Source organism: Gorilla gorilla, chromosome 4 (genome assembly GCF_029281585.2).
Source record: "Gorilla gorilla gorilla isolate KB3781 chromosome 4, NHGRI_mGorGor1-v2.1_pri, whole genome shotgun sequence".
Classification (NCBI taxonomy): domain Eukaryota; kingdom Metazoa; phylum Chordata; class Mammalia; order Primates; family Hominidae; genus Gorilla; species Gorilla gorilla.
In genome coordinates this window covers 152,382,209-152,400,548 of record NC_073228.2, presented here as the reverse complement: position 1 = coordinate 152,400,548, position 18,340 = coordinate 152,382,209, and the positions used below count along the sequence as shown (strand labels likewise).

The 18,340-nt window shown below is 40.4% G+C and overlaps 1 protein-coding gene across 1 annotated transcript in view; it reads left to right on the top strand.

The window, feature by feature from the left end:
* The window catches only part of HTR4 (5-hydroxytryptamine receptor 4), a 114,562-nt gene that overhangs the window by 23,917 nt on the left and 72,305 nt on the right, over positions 1 to 18,340 (top strand). The window contains exon 4 of the mRNA XM_063705977.1: positions 17,707 to 17,860. Coding sequence (XP_063562047.1) covers positions 17,707 to 17,860 — 154 coding nt within the window. The remainder of the gene's footprint in view (positions 1 to 17,706; positions 17,861 to 18,340) is intronic.

Below are 18,340 nucleotides of genomic sequence, written 5' to 3'. Positions count from 1 at the left end.
GAGGTTCTTAAGTTTAGATCCCACTTGTTAATTTTTGCTTTTGTTGTGATTGCTTTTGGTGTCTTTGTAATGAAATCTTTGCCTGTTCCTATGTCCAGGATGGTATTACCTAGTTTCTCTTCCAGAGTTTTTATAGTTTTGGGTTTTACATTTAAGTCTTTAATCCATCTTCAGTTGGCTTTTGTATATGGTGTAAGAAAGGGGTCCAGCTTCAATCTTCTGCATATGGCTAGCCAGTTACCCAGCACCATTTATTGAATAGGGAATCTTTTCCCAATTGCCTGTTTTTGTCAGCTTTGTCAAAGATTAGATAGTTGTAGGTGTGTGGTCTTATCTCTGACCCTCTATTCTGCTCCACTGGTCTATGTTTCTGTTTTCATACCAGTACCATGCTGTTTTGGTTACTGTAGCCCTGTAGTATAGCTTGAAGTCAGGTGAGGTGACGCCTCCAGCTTTGTTCTTTTTGCTTAGGATTGACTTCGCTATTTGGGCTTTTTTTTTGGTTCCATATTAATTTTAAAATAGTTTTTCTTCTACTTCTGCAAAGAATGTTTTTGGTAGTTTGATAGAAATAGCATTGAATCTGCAAATTACTTTGGACAGTACATCCATTTTAACAATATTCATTCTTCCCAGCTATGAACATGCAATGTTTTTCCATTTCTTTGTGTCATCTCTGATTTCTTTGATCAGTGTTTTGTAATTCTCATTGTAGAGCTCTTTCACCTCCCTGGTTAGGTGGATTCCTGGCATTTTATTCTTTTTGTGGCAGTTGTGAATGGGATTGCCTTCCTGATTTGGCTCTTAGCTTGGCTGTGGTAGGTATATAGGAATGCTAGTGATTTTTGTACATTGATTTTGTATCCTGAAACTTTGCTGAAGTTGTTTATCAGCTGAAGGAGCTTTTGGGGCAATACTATGGGGTTTTCTAGATATAGAATCATGTTATCTTAAAAAAAAAAAGCATAGTTGCACTTCCTTTCTTCCTATTTGGATGCTCCTTATTTCTTTCTCTTGCCTGATTGCTCTGGCTAGGACTTCCAATGCTATTGGAAGAGGGAGGACATTCTTGTCTTGTGCCATTTGTAAAGGGGAATGCTTCCAGCTTTTTCCATTTCATTATGATGTTGGCTGCGAGTTTGTCATAGCTGGCTCTTATTATTTTGAGGTATGTTCCCTCAATACCTAGTTTGTTTTGAGAATTTTTAAGATAAAGAGCTATTGAATTTTATTGAAAGCCTTTTTTCTGCTTCTATTGAGATTATCATGTGGTTTTTGTCTTTAGTTCTGTTTATGTGATGAATCACATTTGTTGGTTTGTGTATGCTGAACCAACCTTGAATCCTGAGGCTGAAACCTACTTGATTGTGGTGGATTAGCTATATGATGTACTGCTGGATTCAGTTTGCAAGTAATTTGTTAGGGATTTTTGCATTGATATTCATGTAAGGATACTGGCCTGACTTCTTGTTGTTGTTTCTCTGGCAGGTTTTGGTATCAAGATGATGCTGGTCTCATACAATGGGTTGGGGAGGAGTCCCTCCTCCTCAATTTTTTGGAATAGTTTCAGTAGGAATGGTACCAGGTATTCTTTGTACATCTGGTGAAATTAGGCTGTGAATCCATCAGGTGTGGGCTTTTCTTGGTTGGTAGGCTGTCTATCACTGATTTAATTTCAGAGCTAATTATTGGTCTGTTCAGGGAATCAGTTTCTTCCTGGTTCAGTGTTGAGAGGGTGTATGTGTCCAGGAATTTATCCATCTCTTCTAGGTTTTCTAGTTAGTGTGCATAGAGGTGTTTATAGTAGTTTCTGATTAGTTTTATTTCTGTGGGATCAGTGGTAGCAACCTCTTTGTCATTTCTAATTGTGTTTATTCAGATCTTCTCTCTTTTCTTCTTTATTACTTTAGCTAGTATCCTATCTATCTTCTTCACGTTTTCAAAAACCTAACTTCTGGGTTCATTGATCCTTTGAATGTTTTTTTGTGTCTTGATTTCCTTCAATTCAGTTCTGATTTTGGTTATTTCTTGTCCTCTGCTATTTTTGGGGTTGATTTTTTCTTGCTTCTCTAATTCTTTCAGTTGTGATGTCAGGTTGTTCATTTGAGATCTTTATAACTTTTTGATGTGAGCATTTAGTGCTATGAATTTCCTCTCAATACTGCCTTTGCTGTGTCCCATAGATCCTGGTATGTTACATCTTTCTTCTCATTAGTTTCAAAGAACTTCTTGATTTCTGCCTTAATCTTATTACTTACCCACACATCATTCAGGAGCATATTTTTTAATTTCCATGTAATTGCATGACTTTGAGTAATTTTCTTAGCCTTGACTTCTATTTTTATTGCATCGTGGTCTGAAAGTGTGTTTGATATGAATTTAGTTCTTTTGCATTTGTTGAGGATTGTTTTATGTCCAATTACGTGATTGATTTAAGAGTATGTGCCATGTGGTGATGAGAAGAATGTATATTCTGTTGTTTTGGGGTGGAGAGTTCTGTAGAAGTCTATCAGGTCCATTTGGTCAATGTTGAGTTCAGGTCCTGAGTATCTTTGTTAATTTTCTGCCTCAATGATCTGTCTAGTGCTGTCAATGAAGTGCTGAAGCCTTCCACTATTATTGTGTGGGCATTGTTGTCTCTTTGTAGGTCTCTAAGAACTTGCTTTACGAATCTGGGTGCTTCTGTGTTGAGTGCATATATATTTAGGATAGCTAGGTGTTGTTGAATTGAACTCTTTGCAATTATGTAATGCCCTTCTTTGTGCTTTTTGATCTTTGTTAGTTTGAAGTCTATTTTGCCTGAAATTAGGATTGCAATCCCTGTTTTTTTCTGTTTTCCATTTGCTTGGTAGATTTTCCTCCATTCCTTTATTTTAAGTCTATGGGTGTCATTACGTGTGAGATGAGTGTCTTTAAGACAGCATACCATTGGGTCACACTTTTTTTTTTAATCCAGCTTGCCACTCTGTGACTTTTAAGTGAGGCATTTAATCCATTTACATTCATGGTTAATGTTGATATGTGTGGCTTTGATTCTGTCATTGTGTTGTTAGCTGGTTATTATGCTGGCTTGTTTGTGTAGTTGCTTTATATATCATTGGTCTGTGTATTTAAGTGTGTTTTTGTATAATCTGGTAGCAGTCTTTCCTTTCTATATTTAGTGTTCCTTTCAAGATCTCTTGTAAAGCAGGTCTGGTGGTAACAAACTCCCTCAATATTTGCTTATCTGAAAAGAATCTAATTTCTCCTTCACTTAGGAAGCTTAGTTTGGCTGGATATGAAATTCTTGGTTGAAGATATTTCTTTAAGAATGTTGATTATAGGACTACGATTCTTTCTGGTCTGTAGGGTTTCAGGTGAGAAGTCTGCTTTCAGACTAACGGTGTTCCCTTTGTAGGTGACCTCCTCTCTCTCTCTCTAGCTATGTTTAACATTCTTTCTTTCATTTTTATCTTAAAATATCTGATGATTATGTGTCTTGGGGATGGTCTTCTTGTGTAGAATCTTGCAGGAGTTCTCTATATTTCCTGAATTTGACTGTTGGCCTCTAGCAAGGTTGGGGGAGTTTCCATAAATCATTTTCTGAAATATGTTTTCCAAGTTGTTTGCTTTCTCCCCATCCCTTTCAGGGATGCCAGTGATTTGTAGATTTGGCCTCTTTTCATAATCCTATACTTCTCAGAGGTTTTCCTTATTCCTTTTAATTATTTTGTCTTTATTTTTGTCTAACTGTCTTATTTTAGAGAGACAATCTTCAAGTTCTGAGAAAGTTTCCTCAGCTTGATTTATTCTGCTGTTAATATTTCTGACTGCATTGAGAAATTCTTGTATTGTGTTAGTCAGCTCTGTCAGATCCATTATGTTCTTTTTTTATACTGGCTATTTCATCCTTCAGCTTCTGTATCATTTTATTGTGTGTCTTGGTTTCCTTGGATTGGGTTTTGCCATTTTGCTGAACCTTGATAATCTTCATTCCTATTCATATTCTGAATTATATTTCTGTCATTTCAGCCAGCTCAGCCTGGTTAAGAACTCTCATTGGAGAACTGGTGCAGTCATTTGGAAACATAACAGCCCTCTGGTCATTTGAGCTACCAGAGTTTTTGCATTGGTTGTTTCTCATCTCTGTATGTGGGTATTCCTTTAACTGCAGTGTAGATTGAGTACAGTCAATAGACTCCTTTCCTGCCTGCTTTCACAGGGCCAAGGCATTGTGTACAGTCTTTATTTGAAGCTGACTTCTTGTCTTTGGTTTCAGAGGTGGGTATATAAATGAGGTATTTTTGATGTTTAAGCTTCGAGGTGTGGTCCTGTGGGTGACACTTAGACATATGGTCAATTGGTAGACTCTTGCTCAGTTGTGTGGCTCCCCCGTTTTCTCACAGTTGCAGCTGTGTTCCCTCTAAATGCTCTGAAGGTGTGGGTTCCTCTCCCACTTGCATGCTGGCTGTAGATCATGGCTTGGAACTCCTGGGCTGCCCACTGTAGCTCTGGGGCAATCTCAGTATTCATATTCCTTCCTCCACTTGGAGGCAGCAGAGGAAGGGACCTTAGTAGTGGTTGTGGACAAGGGTCTTTTGCTTATCTCTTGGAGGCTCCACCCCAGAGATATTGAGGTCAGGAATTGCTCAGTGCAGTCAGCCCAGACTGAAGGGTATGTGCTGGGGCCCAAGTTAGGGGTTACCTGTCTGGTGCAAGCAGAAGGAGTAGGTGGGACCCATGAGAGATGGTCTGGCCTCCTCTCCTTGGGTCAAGTGCAGCTTGTTGGCGGTATAGAGAACGCATTTAGGGTCTTTGCTCCTTCATTAGTCCAAGGGTAGCAAGGGCAGTTCCACTGCAGAGGCAGTGGCAGACAGGCTTTCAGTTGCCCCTGGAGTCTCTGTCCTGGGAGGTCCTGAGTTGCTACTGGCTCAATACCTCTGGCAGGGGATGGCTGGGGGCCCAGGCCTGGAGGACCTGCCTGGTGAGGAGATATGGGAACAGGTACCCACTTAAGTCTGGCTACTTTAACATAGGGCTACTGCAGTATGCTGGGGGCCTGCTCCAGTTGCTAGTCACCTTGGATCTCCCACTACCTGGAGGTATCAAGAGTGAAAAGTGCAAAACAGCAAAGATGGCAGCCTGCCCCTCACTCTGGGAGCTTCATCCCAGGAAGGTACATACCTGTTACCAGCCCAAATGCACCTATTAAGAGGTGGCCAGGGAACCCAGTTGGAAGGTTTTGCCAAGCTATACATGACCTGTTTACCCTGTTGTTATCTATTGGCATGTAACATCTACATCAAAACTCAGCAGCTTAAGCGACAATGTATGATTACTAGATCTTACATGTAACCAACTCCATTGCACATAACAAATATGGTCTTAATGCTTTCATTTGCCTTTAAAGACCAATTCATTCACCTTTATATTTCTTAGAATCAACTGTTAGGGAAAGATGTTGAACCAAGTGGCTTTTTATTATTTGTTAAATAAGGTAGAGCTCATAATTCCAAAATATATTTGAGTCTGTTTATAATAATATGTATTAAACAGATATTTATGTGCCAAGAACTTCCTATGTTTTAAACATATTATTTCATCAATTCTCACAGTGAAGGAGAGGCATAAATGGAGGTTGACATAATTATTCTAACTTTAAAGATGAAGAAACTGTTCACTCTGATGGTAGTTTCTTTTGCTGTGCAGAAGCTCTTTAGTTTAATTAGATCCCATTTGTCAATTTTGGCTTTTGTTGCCATTGCTTTTGGTGTTTTAGACATGAAGTCCTTGCCCATGCCTATGTCCTGAATGGTAATGCCTAGGTTTTCTTCTAGGGTTTTTATGGTTTTAGGTCTAACGTTTAAGTCTTTAATCCATCTTGAATTGATTTTTGTATAAGGTGTAAGGAAGGGATCCAGTTTCAGCTTTCTACATATGGCTAGCCAGTTTTCCCAGCACCATTTATTAAACAGGGAATCCTTTCCCCATTGCTTGTTTTTCTCAGGTTTGTCAAAGATCAGATAGTTGTAGATATGCGGCATTATTTCTGAGGGCTCTGTTCTGTTCCATTGATCTATATCTCTGTTTTGGTACCAGTACCATGCTGTTTTGGTTACTGTAGCCTTGTAGTATAGTTTGAAGTCAGGTAGTGTGATGCCTCCAGCTTTGTTCTTTTGGCTTAAGATTGACTTGGCGATGCAGGCTCTTTTTTGGTTCCATATGAACTTTAAAGTAGTTTTTTCCAATTCTGCGAAGAAAGGCATTGGTAGCTTGATGGGGATGGCATTGAATCTGTAAATTACCTTGGGCAGTATGGCCATTTTCACGATATTGATTCTTCCTACCCATGAGCAGCAGAAACAGCATCAGAGTGAACAGGCAACCTATAAAATGAGAGAAAATTTTCGCAACCTACTCATCTGACAAAGGGCTAATATCCAGAATCTACAATGAACTCAAACAAATTTACAAGAAAAAAACAAACAACCCCATCAAAAAGTGGGCAAAGGACATGAACAGACACTTCTCAAAAGAAGACATTTATGCAGCCAAAAAACACATGAAAAAATGCTCATCATCACTGGCCATCAGAAAAATGCAAATCAAAACCACAATGAGATACCATCTCACACCAGTTAGAATGGCAATCATTAAAAAGTCAGGAAACAACAGGTGCTGGAGAGGATGTGGAGAAATAGGAACACTTTTACACTGTTGGTGGGACTGTAAACTAGTTCAACCATTGTGGAAGTCAGTGTGGCAATTCCTCAGGGATCTAGAACCAGAAATACCATTTGACCCAGCCATCCCATTACTGGGTATATACCCAAAGGACTATAAATCATGCTGCTATAAAGACACATGCACACGTACGTTTATTGCGGCATTATTCACAATAGCAAAGACTTGGAACCAACCCAGATGTCCAACAATGATAGACTGGATTAAGAAAATGTGGCACATATATACCATGGAATACTATGCAGCTGTAAAAAATGATGAGTTCATGTCCTTTGTAGGGACATGGATGAAATTGGAAGTCATCATTCTCAGTAAACTATCTCAAGAACAAAAAACCAAACACTGCATATTCTCACTCATAGGTGGGAATTGAACAATGAGATCACATGGACACAGGAAGGGGAACATCACACTCTGGGGACTGTTGTGGGGTGGGGGGAGGGGGGAGGGATAGCATTGGGAGATATACCTAATGCTAGATGACAAGTTAGTGGGTGCAGCGCACCAGCATGGCACATGTATACATATGTAACTAACCTGCACAATGTGCACATGTACCCTAAAACTTAAAGTATAATAAAAAAAAAAAAGATGAAGAAGCTGGATCTTCTTGAGGTTAGTAACTGATTCTAAGACCACAGAGCTACTAAGGAGTTAAGGCAGGGAAAGTTGGTACCCAATTATGAAGACATAAAGTTGACTGCTACTATCTCCTCCAATTCTGACAGTCTAGAATTCCAACTTATTATCATTGCTTCTTGTGCCTTTTCTGTGGTTGGGAGGGCAGGAAGTGAGGCGGTAGAATTTTCCTTAATTGCCGAAGGAGCACGGAAGGGATTAGCATGGAGCTTAAAATACATGGCTGCCTACTAAGAGTTGTCAAAGTAAATTGTGTCCCCAGAGACATTTAAAAGCAATTTGATCACACATTTGCACATGGCTGCAGTGGGAGAAGCTGGTGGCTGGGTCTACAAAAGCGGATTTTAATGGAGTTTTATGAGCAATACTTTTGAAATGTTTTGCATAAGAAATTACTTTGTAAATATCCTTGCTTCATTTTAGTTAATCCTGGCCATCTGGAACCTCACTCATCATTTGAACATTCATTTAACTACTTTGTAAAAGTTTTCTGGTTAAGGAAGAATGGGAGATACCCAATGGAAGGCTGGAGAACAAATCTTGCTGATTCATGTATTCCTGAGATGAGACAATTACTTTTCCTGTTAAACACTGTCCACCTAGCATATGAATCAACAACTCCTTCTCTTGACTTCGTTTTAATTCAGCTTATTTAGAAAAGCACACAGCAATATTGATTACGATGGACGTTTTCCAGCTTAAAAATCTTTTGGTAACTCCTCCTAGCCTAACATTCAAAACCTCTAAGACAATGGTTCTCAAAGTGTGGTCTCCAATCCACTAGCAACAGCATCACCTGGAAACATATCAAAAATGCAAATTATTGGGCCTCACTCAAGACCTACCAGCAATCTGTGTTTCAACAAATCCTCTAAGTGATTCTGACAGATGATACAATTTGAGAACCACTGCTCTGAGACGTGCCCCAGTCAGCCTTTTTAGGCTTATTTTTGTCTGCTTCCTTGTGAACACCCTACAATTTCATTAACTTTACTCTTATGTTTATAGGGCTATATAGATATAGGAATATACATTTATGGGTATGTATTTCACATATATAATTTCTCTCTTCAGGCCTTGGCCGTGCTGTCTACAGCACCTAGATTACACTTTCTTCTCCACCATCCTGATCCAGTCTCTAACATTTGACTTAAAAAACCACTATTGAAGAAAGCCTTTCCCCATCCCTCTGCTAGATATGCCTGTTCACATCTCCAAAACCTGGTAACATATTTTAATGGAATTTATTGTACTTGGTAGTGATTGAGAGTTTATTACATTTTAAAAATCCAGTTTGTCAGTATCCACAGTATATCTGGCATTGTACTAGCCATCATGGACACAAAACAGAACAAGGCAAACATTGCTGTCCTCATGGAACTTATACATCAGTTGGGGGACAGTTTTCCCACCTCTTGTCCTAGATCATTTTCTTTTTTAGGGGCACAGGTGTCCTGTGCTTCTGGGTATCCCCAAGCTATATTAAGTTATGGTGAGCAAAGCGGAAGGCAATGCAGTGGTTTTTGGTCCATATAGGATGCACCAGAACATAGTGCTGTCCTTGTGGCACCCCACTCTTAAGAGATAATGACATGTTATAGCACATATAGAGGACAAGGAGCTCCACTCCTGCTATTGGGGAAAATCCCCTCATCTAAACCAGGGGTCCTCAATCTCAGCACTACTGACATAGACCAGTATTGTTATTGGGGCACTGTAGGATGTTGAGCAGCATTCCTGACCTCTACCCACTGGATGCCAGTAGCATTTCCTTCCCAATTGTGACAACAACAACAACAAAGTCTCCAGACATTGGCAAATGTCCCCTGGTGAGCAAAGTCACCCCTGGTTTAGAGCAACGGGGAATTTTTTACCTGCAGAAAATAAGACTTCAGAGGGATGTAAAAGCTCTCTTCAGATGTCTCTAGAACCACCATGCAGAAAAAGAATTAGATAGAAATTTAAATTAAGCCAGAGGGAAAAACTACAAGTTACCAAAAATTGATTTTTGGAGGAAACTTTCTTAACTTTAGGATGCCCTTAAGTTTAGAATGTACTGCAGTAGGACCTGGTGAATTCCAAATCCCTAGAAAAATTAAGCGGGTTTGGATACACACTTCATTTTAGAGGGGATGTATTAGCCCGTTTTCACACTGCTGATAAATACATACTGAAGACCTGGCAATTTGCAAAAGAAAGGGGTTTAATGGACTCACAATTCTATGTGACTAGGGAGGACTCACAATCATAGCAGAAGGGGAAAGGCACATCTCACATGGTGGCAGACAAGAGAAGAGAGCTTGTACAGGGAAACTCCCCTTTATAAAACCATCAGATCTTTTGAGACCCATTCACCATCATGAGAATAGCATGGGGAACACCCACCCCATGATTAAACCACCTCCAACTGGGTTCCTCCCACAACACATGGGAATTGTGGGAGCCACAATACAAGAGGAGGTTTGGGTGGGGACACAGCCAAACCATATCCTTCCACCTCTGGCTTCTCCCAAATCTCACATCCTCACATTTTAAAACCAATAATGCCTTCCCAACAGTCCCTCAAAAGTCTTAACTCATTTTGGTATTAAATCAAAAGTCCACAGTCCAACATCTCATCTGAGACAAGGCAAGTCCCTTCTGCCTATGAGCCTGTAAAATCAAAAGCAAGTTAATTACTTTCTAGATAAAATGAGGGTACAGGCATTGGGTAAATATGGCCATTCCAAATGGAAGAAATTGAGCAAAGCAAAGGGGCTACAGGCCCCATGCAAGTCTGAAATACAGTGGGGCAGTAAAATCTTAAAGCTCCAAAATGATCTCCTTTGAATCCATGTCTCACATCCAGGTCATGCTGGTGCAAGAGGTAGGTTCCCATGGTCTTGGGAAGCTCCACTGCTGTGGCTTTGCTAAGTACAGATTCCCTCCCATCTGCTTTCACAGGCTGGCATTGAGTGTCTGCAGCTTTTCAAGGTGCATGGTGCAAGCTCTTGGTGGATCTCCGGTTCTGGGGTCTGGAGATGCTGGCCCTCTTCTCGCAGCTCTACTAGTTGGTGCCCCAGTAGGGACTCTGCACAGGGGCTCCAACCCAACTTTTCCCATCTGCAGTGCTCTAGCAGAGGTTCTTCATGAGGGCCCTGCCTTTGCAGCAAACCTCTGCCTGGGCATCCAGGCATTTCCATACATCCTCTGTAATCTAGGTGGAGGTTCCCAAACCTTAATTCTTGACTTCTGTGTACTCGCAGGCTTAACACCACATGGAAGCACCCTCTGAAGCTATGGCCTGAGCTCTATGTTGGCCCCTTTCAGCCATGCCTGGAGTAGCTGGGACACACGACACCAATTTCCTAGGCTGCACATAGTACAGGGACCCTGGGCCTGGCTCACAAAACCATTTTTTCTCCTAGGCTTCCAGGCCTGTGATAGAAGGAGCTGCCACGTAGACCTCTAACATGGCCTGGAGACATTTTCTCCATTGTCTTGGGGATTAACATTCAGCTTCTTGTTACTTATGGAAATTTCTGCAGCCAGCTTGAATTTCTCCTCAGAAAATGGGATTTTCTTTTCTATTTTATTGTCAGGCTGCAAATTTTCCAAACTTTTATGCTCTGCTTTCCTTATAAAACTAAATGCTTTTAACAGCACCCAAGTCACCTCTTGAATGCTTTGCTGCTTAACATTTCTTCCTGATGGTGGAAATTTCTTCCATCAGATACCCGAAATCATCTCTCTCCTGTTGAAAGTTCCACAAATCTCTAAGGCAGGGGTAAAATGCCACCAATCTCTTTGCTAAATCATAACAAGAGCCACCTTTGCTCCAGTTCCCAGCAAGTTTCTCATCTCTATCTGAGACCACCTCAGCCTGGATTTTACTGTCTATATCATTATCAGCATTTTGGCCAAAGCCATTCAACAAGTCTTAAGAAAGTTCCAAACTTTCTCACATCTTCCTGTCTTCTTCTGAGTCCTCCATACCGTTCCAACCTCTGCCTGTTACTCAGTTCCAAAGTCACTTCCACATTTTCGGTTATCTTTTCATCAGCACCCCACTCCTGGTACCAATTTATTGTATTAGTCCATTTTCATGCTGCCCAGTCATACCCAAGACTGGGCAATTTACAAAAGAAAGAGATTCAATGGACTCACAGTTCAATGTGGATGGGGAAGCCTCACAATCATGGCAGAAGGTGAAAGCCATGTCTCACATGGCAGCAGACTAGATAAGAGAGATTGTGCAGTGAAATTCCCCTTTATAAAACCATCAGATCTTGTGAGACCCGGTCACTGTCATGAGAACAACACGGGAAAGACTCACCCCCATGATTCAATCACCTCCCACTTGGTCCCTCCCACAACACATGGGAATTGTGGGAGCCACAATCTAAGATGAGATTTGGGTGGGTACACAGCCAAACCATGTCAGAGGACTTGAGGATTTCATGATTCTCAGCATCCTTCAAGTTCTGAGATTCAGTATGTTTTTTTTTATTGTTTCCAAAATGGCTTTTCAATGGGAAAGGCAGCTGAGTGAAATGATAGGAGGTTTATGTCCTGGCTCTTGAGTCAGGCTGCCTGGGCTAGATGCCAGCTCAGTTCTTACCACCTGTGAGACTGGGCAAATTTCGAACACTCCTGTGCTTCCCTTTCCTCATCTGCAAAATGGATATATTTATAGTTCCTGTCTCAGAAGTGTTAGGTTGGTGCAAAATAATCATGGTTTTTGCCATTATTCTTGATGGCAAAAACCACGATTATTTTGCACCAATCTAATAGTTGTGCGGGTTAAATGAGATCAAATGGGCAGAGCCCTTGGTCAGTAAATAAATACTAGCTATTATTATCAAATCAGCCAGTGCATTTTGCCTTACCTCCCTCCAAAGAACTTGCAAATTTAATTAGCTAATTCTGTCTAGTGGTGGTGTTTATGTGTTGCAGGAATAGTTCATGATAGGTCAGTTTCCTTTTTGTTATTAACAGGGACATTATAATCCAAATATAGGAATTGAAAATCAACTGCAATATATAAAAGTCAAGTTATCAGATTTCTATCTAGTCTTATCTACAGACAAATATTAAAATTTTAAGGAAGCACCATCGGTTAACACTAGAACTCAATTTTTATTAATCCCTTTATTCAGTGATTTTTTTTCACCTACTTAATTTGCATTCTTGAGTCCAGCCTTCAGAGGATGTTTACTTTTCTAGATTTTTTGCTCGAAAGCAAAGATCAGAAAGACATTGGAAGGATATGAGGTGACTTATTTAGGGCTGCTGCCTCAAAGGTGCCAGGTCTTGGTGTGAATCTTCAGCACATAAAGTTAAGTAGATGCTAGAATTTGAGCTCCAAATAAGAACCTTATGTTCTATACTCAATGCCACTCAAAAATCAACTTATGTTTACTGTAAGACACAGGACCAGATTGAAGAAGCTGTAGAGGTCAAAATACAAGTAAAACATATACCTAGACGTAATTCAGTATTTTTCTTATTCATATCCTTACCTGTCACTAACAATCTACCTAACCTAATTTAAATTTAAGTAAAATAAAATCCTTTTTCCCCCTTTACTTATTGATAATTTTAAAAAAGGAGTTAAAGGATTCTTCCCACCCTTCCCTAACCACCCTAGATCCTGCAAGAGCAACTTTCTACATCTGTGTTTGGGCATGTTTTGATGTATTCCACCTTAGCCCCCTTCGAGGTGGGCTCATTGTCCAAGCACTTTACTTCTGGCAAGCATTTTCCAGGGAACTGACTGTATATGTAAAATGTGTAAGGGGGCCAGGTGTGGTGGCTCATGTTTGTAATCACAGCACTTTGGGAGACTGAGGCGGGTGAATCACTTGAGGCCAGGAATTTGAGACAAGCCTAGCCAACATAGTGAAACCCTGTCCCTGCTAAAAATATAAAAATTAGCTGGATGTGGTGGTGCACGCCTGTATTCCCAGTTACTCAGGAAGCTAGGCAGGTGAATCAATTGAGCCTGGGAGGCGGAGGTTGCAGTGAGCCAAGATCACATAAGCACCTCAGCCCGGGCAACAGAACAGGATTCTGTTTCAAATAAAAAAATGTGTAAGGGATTGGTAAAGTGTGTACTACATTCACAGTATCCTCCTTTAAGTTGAATTTTAGAAGGAAACCTGTTACCACTATTTAATTCTATATAGCAGCAGCTCCTAGAAATCTAGGGTAAAGCAAATTAAAGCATAGAACATTTGGACAACAGAATGTAGGGCAATATTATTGTTCATGGGATGATCATTATGTCAAGGGAAACTGGCAATAGCCCTGGGCAAGCTAGATTTAGAAAGAAAGCCTTTCATAAAACTGTTATGAGCACCAATATAACCATAAATTCTAAAGCCCTCTTGTAAATTCTGTTATTTTCCCAACATAACCCTCTAAACATCCATATCCATTTATGGAAATCAAAGAATCTTCTCAGGTAAGACATCCTGCTTTATGAAACGTACTTTTTGTCCTGCAAGATATTATTTATTTATGTAAAATATTTTAAATTTTATGGGTACATAATAGTTGTACATACTTATGGGGTACATGTGATATTTTGATACAAGCATACAATGTGTAGTGATCAAATCAGGGTAGTTGGGATATCCATCACCTCAAACATTTATCATTTCTTTGTGTTGAGAGCATTCCAAATCTATTCCTCTAGCTATTTTGAAAGATACAATAAATGATTGTTAACAAGTTACCCACTTGTGCTGCCCAAACACTAGATCTTATTCCCACTATCTAATTGTATTTTTGTATGCATTCGCTGACCCCTCTTCATACTCCCCCTACATACTGCCCCTCTCCCAGCCTGTGGTAACCATCATTTTATGCTTTACCTCCGTGAGATCAATTTTCTTAGCTCCCTCACATGAGTGACAACATGCAATATTTGTCCTTCTGTGCCTGGCTTATTCACTTAACATAATGTCCTCCAGTTCCATCCATGCTGCTGGAAATGACAGGATTTTATTTTTTTTATGATGGAATAATATCCCATCATGTATATATATGCTACATTTTCTATATTCATTTATCCACTAATAAATGCTTAGGTAGGTTCCATACCTTGGTTGTGGTGAACAGTGCCCTATAGGATACTTAATTTGGCCTTGTGTTTTTGAACTTTTGGATTTTTGTGATGTTAGAGATCCAACCAAAATTCCTGAAATCTGCTCTTTACTTGGCAACATCTCGGCACCTCATTCTAAACCTCGAAAATTATATTGATTACACAACAAAGATAGGGCAGAATTCATTCGTCATTTATCCCTCTATTGCCTTTTTGGGATAATAGAAGAAAGGATGCCAAAACTTGAGCTATGATCTGAAAGTATATTGAATGAAACAAAAGATATTCTTACTTAAGTATACTATGAAAGATATATCTGGCATTCAAGCCAGTTTCACTGCTCTGTGTGAAGCGGTACACTTTTCTTGCAAGCAAGAGATTGTTATTAGCCAACTGTATTAGTTTGCTAAAGCTGTCATAACAGGTACCACAAATTGGATGGCTTAGAACAATACACACTTATTGTCTCACTGCTCTAAAGGCTAGAAGTCTGAAATAAAGGTATCAATAGGGCGATTATCCCTCTGGAACTTGTAGGGGAAGGATTCTTTCTTGCCTCTTCCTGGCTTCTGCTGGTTGCTGGCAACTTTAAGTGTTCCTTGGCTTATGGATGCATCACTCCAATCTTCCATCTTCTCATGGCCACCTTCGTACTGTGCATATCAGTTTCTGTGTCAAAATTTTTCTTTTCATAAGGACATCAGTCACATTGGATTCAGGATCACCCTGAAGACCTCATTTTAATTTGATTGCCTCTTTTAAAATCCTATGTCTAAATAAGGTCACATTCCAAGGTTACTGAGAGTTGGGAATTCAACATATCTTTTGGAAGAGGAAGGACACAATTCAACCCATGACACCAGCTTAAGCAAAAAGAGAATTTATTGGAAATATATGAGGTGGTTTATTTAAAGAGAGAGCTAAGGAGTGAGGACTTGATGGGTAAGAGCATGCTGCAAAAGATCCAAGGAGCAGGAATGAATCCCCAGCCCTACCAGGGGGCTGCTGCTGAGATAAAAAGCCCTCTGCTGACTTGCCCACCTTGCATCCCTCTGCAGGACATTGAGTCCTAGGAGAAAGTCTGATCGGGTCACCCGTAGGCTAGAAAAGTCAAAGCCCCATCATTTGTTTTCCCAACAGCACTATAGCAACAGCAAAGAGATAACTCCCGAAGGATTTGAAGTGTTATTAACAAGAGAAAGGAAGAAGGATGCCAAATGGAAAGAAACTTGCCCCCTAACAGGAAATCAAGAAGGAAACAAAATTTGAAAAAAAAGAGTATATTTCATCCACTTCAAATTCATCATTAATTCTATGTTAATAATAAACCTCTGATGATTATGAATATCACCATTCAGAAAAATTTGCTACTCAGATATAATTTGTCTTTCTTGTAAGCCAACAGTATAGAGGGAATCCAGTTAATCATGATTCTTTCAATGACTGAGTTATCTTTAGTTTGATTTTGCAGCCATGTCAGAATTATAATGGAGACAATGGTTTTTCTGAGCAAGACAGTCTCCCATTCTTTGATTTGTTGTTTCTTGCACTCTGGCCCAGATCAGGACACCCCACCGAGCTTGCCAGCTACAAGGAGCTTTTGGCACAATGTTGTCAGCTGCTCCTCAGTGCCTTGTAGGAAACGGGGTATTTCTCCTCTCCCTGCTCCTGAGGCACCTGCTCCTCATGCTCCAACACGGGGCTCTCCTCATTCCACCCTCTCTCTCAACCCATCCTACTACCACCTCTTCAAAGAATATAGCCATTGTTTTGTTAGTTAGGCTTTGAATTAAGAAAAGAAAAGAAGAGGTGGGAAAAATTAACAAAGTGAACTGCATAAAATGAGGGGTGTATGAGGGTGGTTCATCATTAAATGGTATAAAACCTTAAAGAATAGACAGCCTCCAGGCTCTTTTTGCATTTCTATTTTGTACTCTCCCAAAGAGAAATGAATGATAGATCTACTGTAGCATTCTGCCTGTTGTGAAATTACATGCCATGCCTGGGCATGGAAGAGGTGATCTCCAAGGCCAGAGTAACATGCAGGATCGGTCTAGAAGTTAGAGGCCAGACTGTTGAATGGGCAGACTGTACCTCTTTCTGGAGGCAGGAAGAAAGCTAGTATCATAGGCAGAATACGGCATCAAAAGATAGTGAGCACTGTGTCCCATGAGAGAGGTCAGACCCTAATAAATGGAAGTGGGGTGGTCTCATCCAGTAGACAGGAAATGATGGAGCAGGAAATATTCAAAATTTTACATTCTTAGTATCCCAGAAACAGTTAAATGGTTTGTCCCAGAAGTGATGCATGTCAATTCTGTTCATGATTCATTGGTCAGGACTAGTCCCTTGGTCCTATCCAGCCATAAGGATGCCAAGAAGTGTACGTGTTTGGAAGGAGGAAACTGAGTATCCTTAACAATAACTCACACTTAGTAATAACTCACACTTGTCAACATGCAAGCTCCAGGTTGTTCACCAACAGGCTCTGATTCAGGAGATCCTTGGGATCTGCGTTTTAAAAAGGCTTCCTCAGGTGAGTTTGATTCAGCATGGCAGTGATGGGGAGATGGAGGGGAATCCTTGAACCACAATTCAAAAAAAAAACACGGACTTAGAGCTCCACTTCCACGTAGGCAGGTGATCAAGGGTAAGGGGACAAATCTGAGACACAGTGGTTAGAGCCCAGATGTAGAGCTATGTCTGGGTCACCTCAAGTTGTAATCAAATAGATTACAGTTGCCTGGATACTGAGGCCCAGAGGGCTGGGCAGAGACTCCTCAATGCACAGGCATCGGGATAGTGTTGGAACAGTGCCAGAAATAGAAAAGACCTTCTGGTGTGTGTGGAGCTCCTCCAGATATTGGGAGATGGAGAGGACTGTGGGGCCAACTGCAGGCAATGATTCTCAGATGTGACCCAAAGTATATATTAGTATTTATATTAACAGAAACTCACAGGCCAGTATATCATGTTGTATTATATAATCACTTTTCCTTTCCTCTGTTCTTTTCTCTCTCTTCCTTCTTTTTCCCTTCCTCTGCCACTTGCTCTCCTCTTTTTACCCTTTATTCTTTCTTTTATTTCCTTATTTTTATTCTCTGCTTCCCCTCCGACTCTTCTCCTCAATGTTTGCTGTTCTCTATCCCTTGCTCCATCCCCTCTTCCTCCCCTTTTCTCTCATATATTCTCTTTTCTCTCCCTCCCATTCCTCCCTGCCCATGCCTATGCTCTGCCCTCTATTCTCTCTCCAGGTATTACGCCATCTGCTGCCAGCCTTTGGTCTATAGGAACAAGATGACCCCTTTGCGCATCGCATTAATGCTGGGAGGCTGCTGGGTCATCCCCACGTTTATTTCTTTTCTCCCTATAATGCAAGGCTGGAATAACATTGGTATAATTGATTTGGTGAGTATCCACACAGACCTCACTGGTTTACTGTCTGATCAACTTTGCATGGGGTTCCTAAATGAATAAATAATATTAGATTGAGTATTCTAAGAATCTGATAGTGGTCTGGGTGATAATTTTTTTTTTTTAAAGCTAACACTTTTGAATGCTTACTGACAAAACTCCTCTCCTTAACCCAACTTTAGTTAGACTTTTCTGAATCCTTGTCCCATCTAGGTCTTGACTTTTGGACTTCTATGTCTGTTTTTGCATCACCCAATTTTAGCAAGAATCTTGCTAAGTTGGTATAGCCAGAATCCCCCACCCTTGATATTTGATTGAGTTCTTCACCCTCCACCATCTCCCAGGTGATGTATGATCACCTTGGCCTGTCTTCAGCAAGAGCCTGCCAGGTTTGTTTAGCCAGAATCCTCTCTTACTCCTGATGTTTTCTATTGGTAATTTTCCGTCCACTAAACCCCACTCACCATGCTGTTT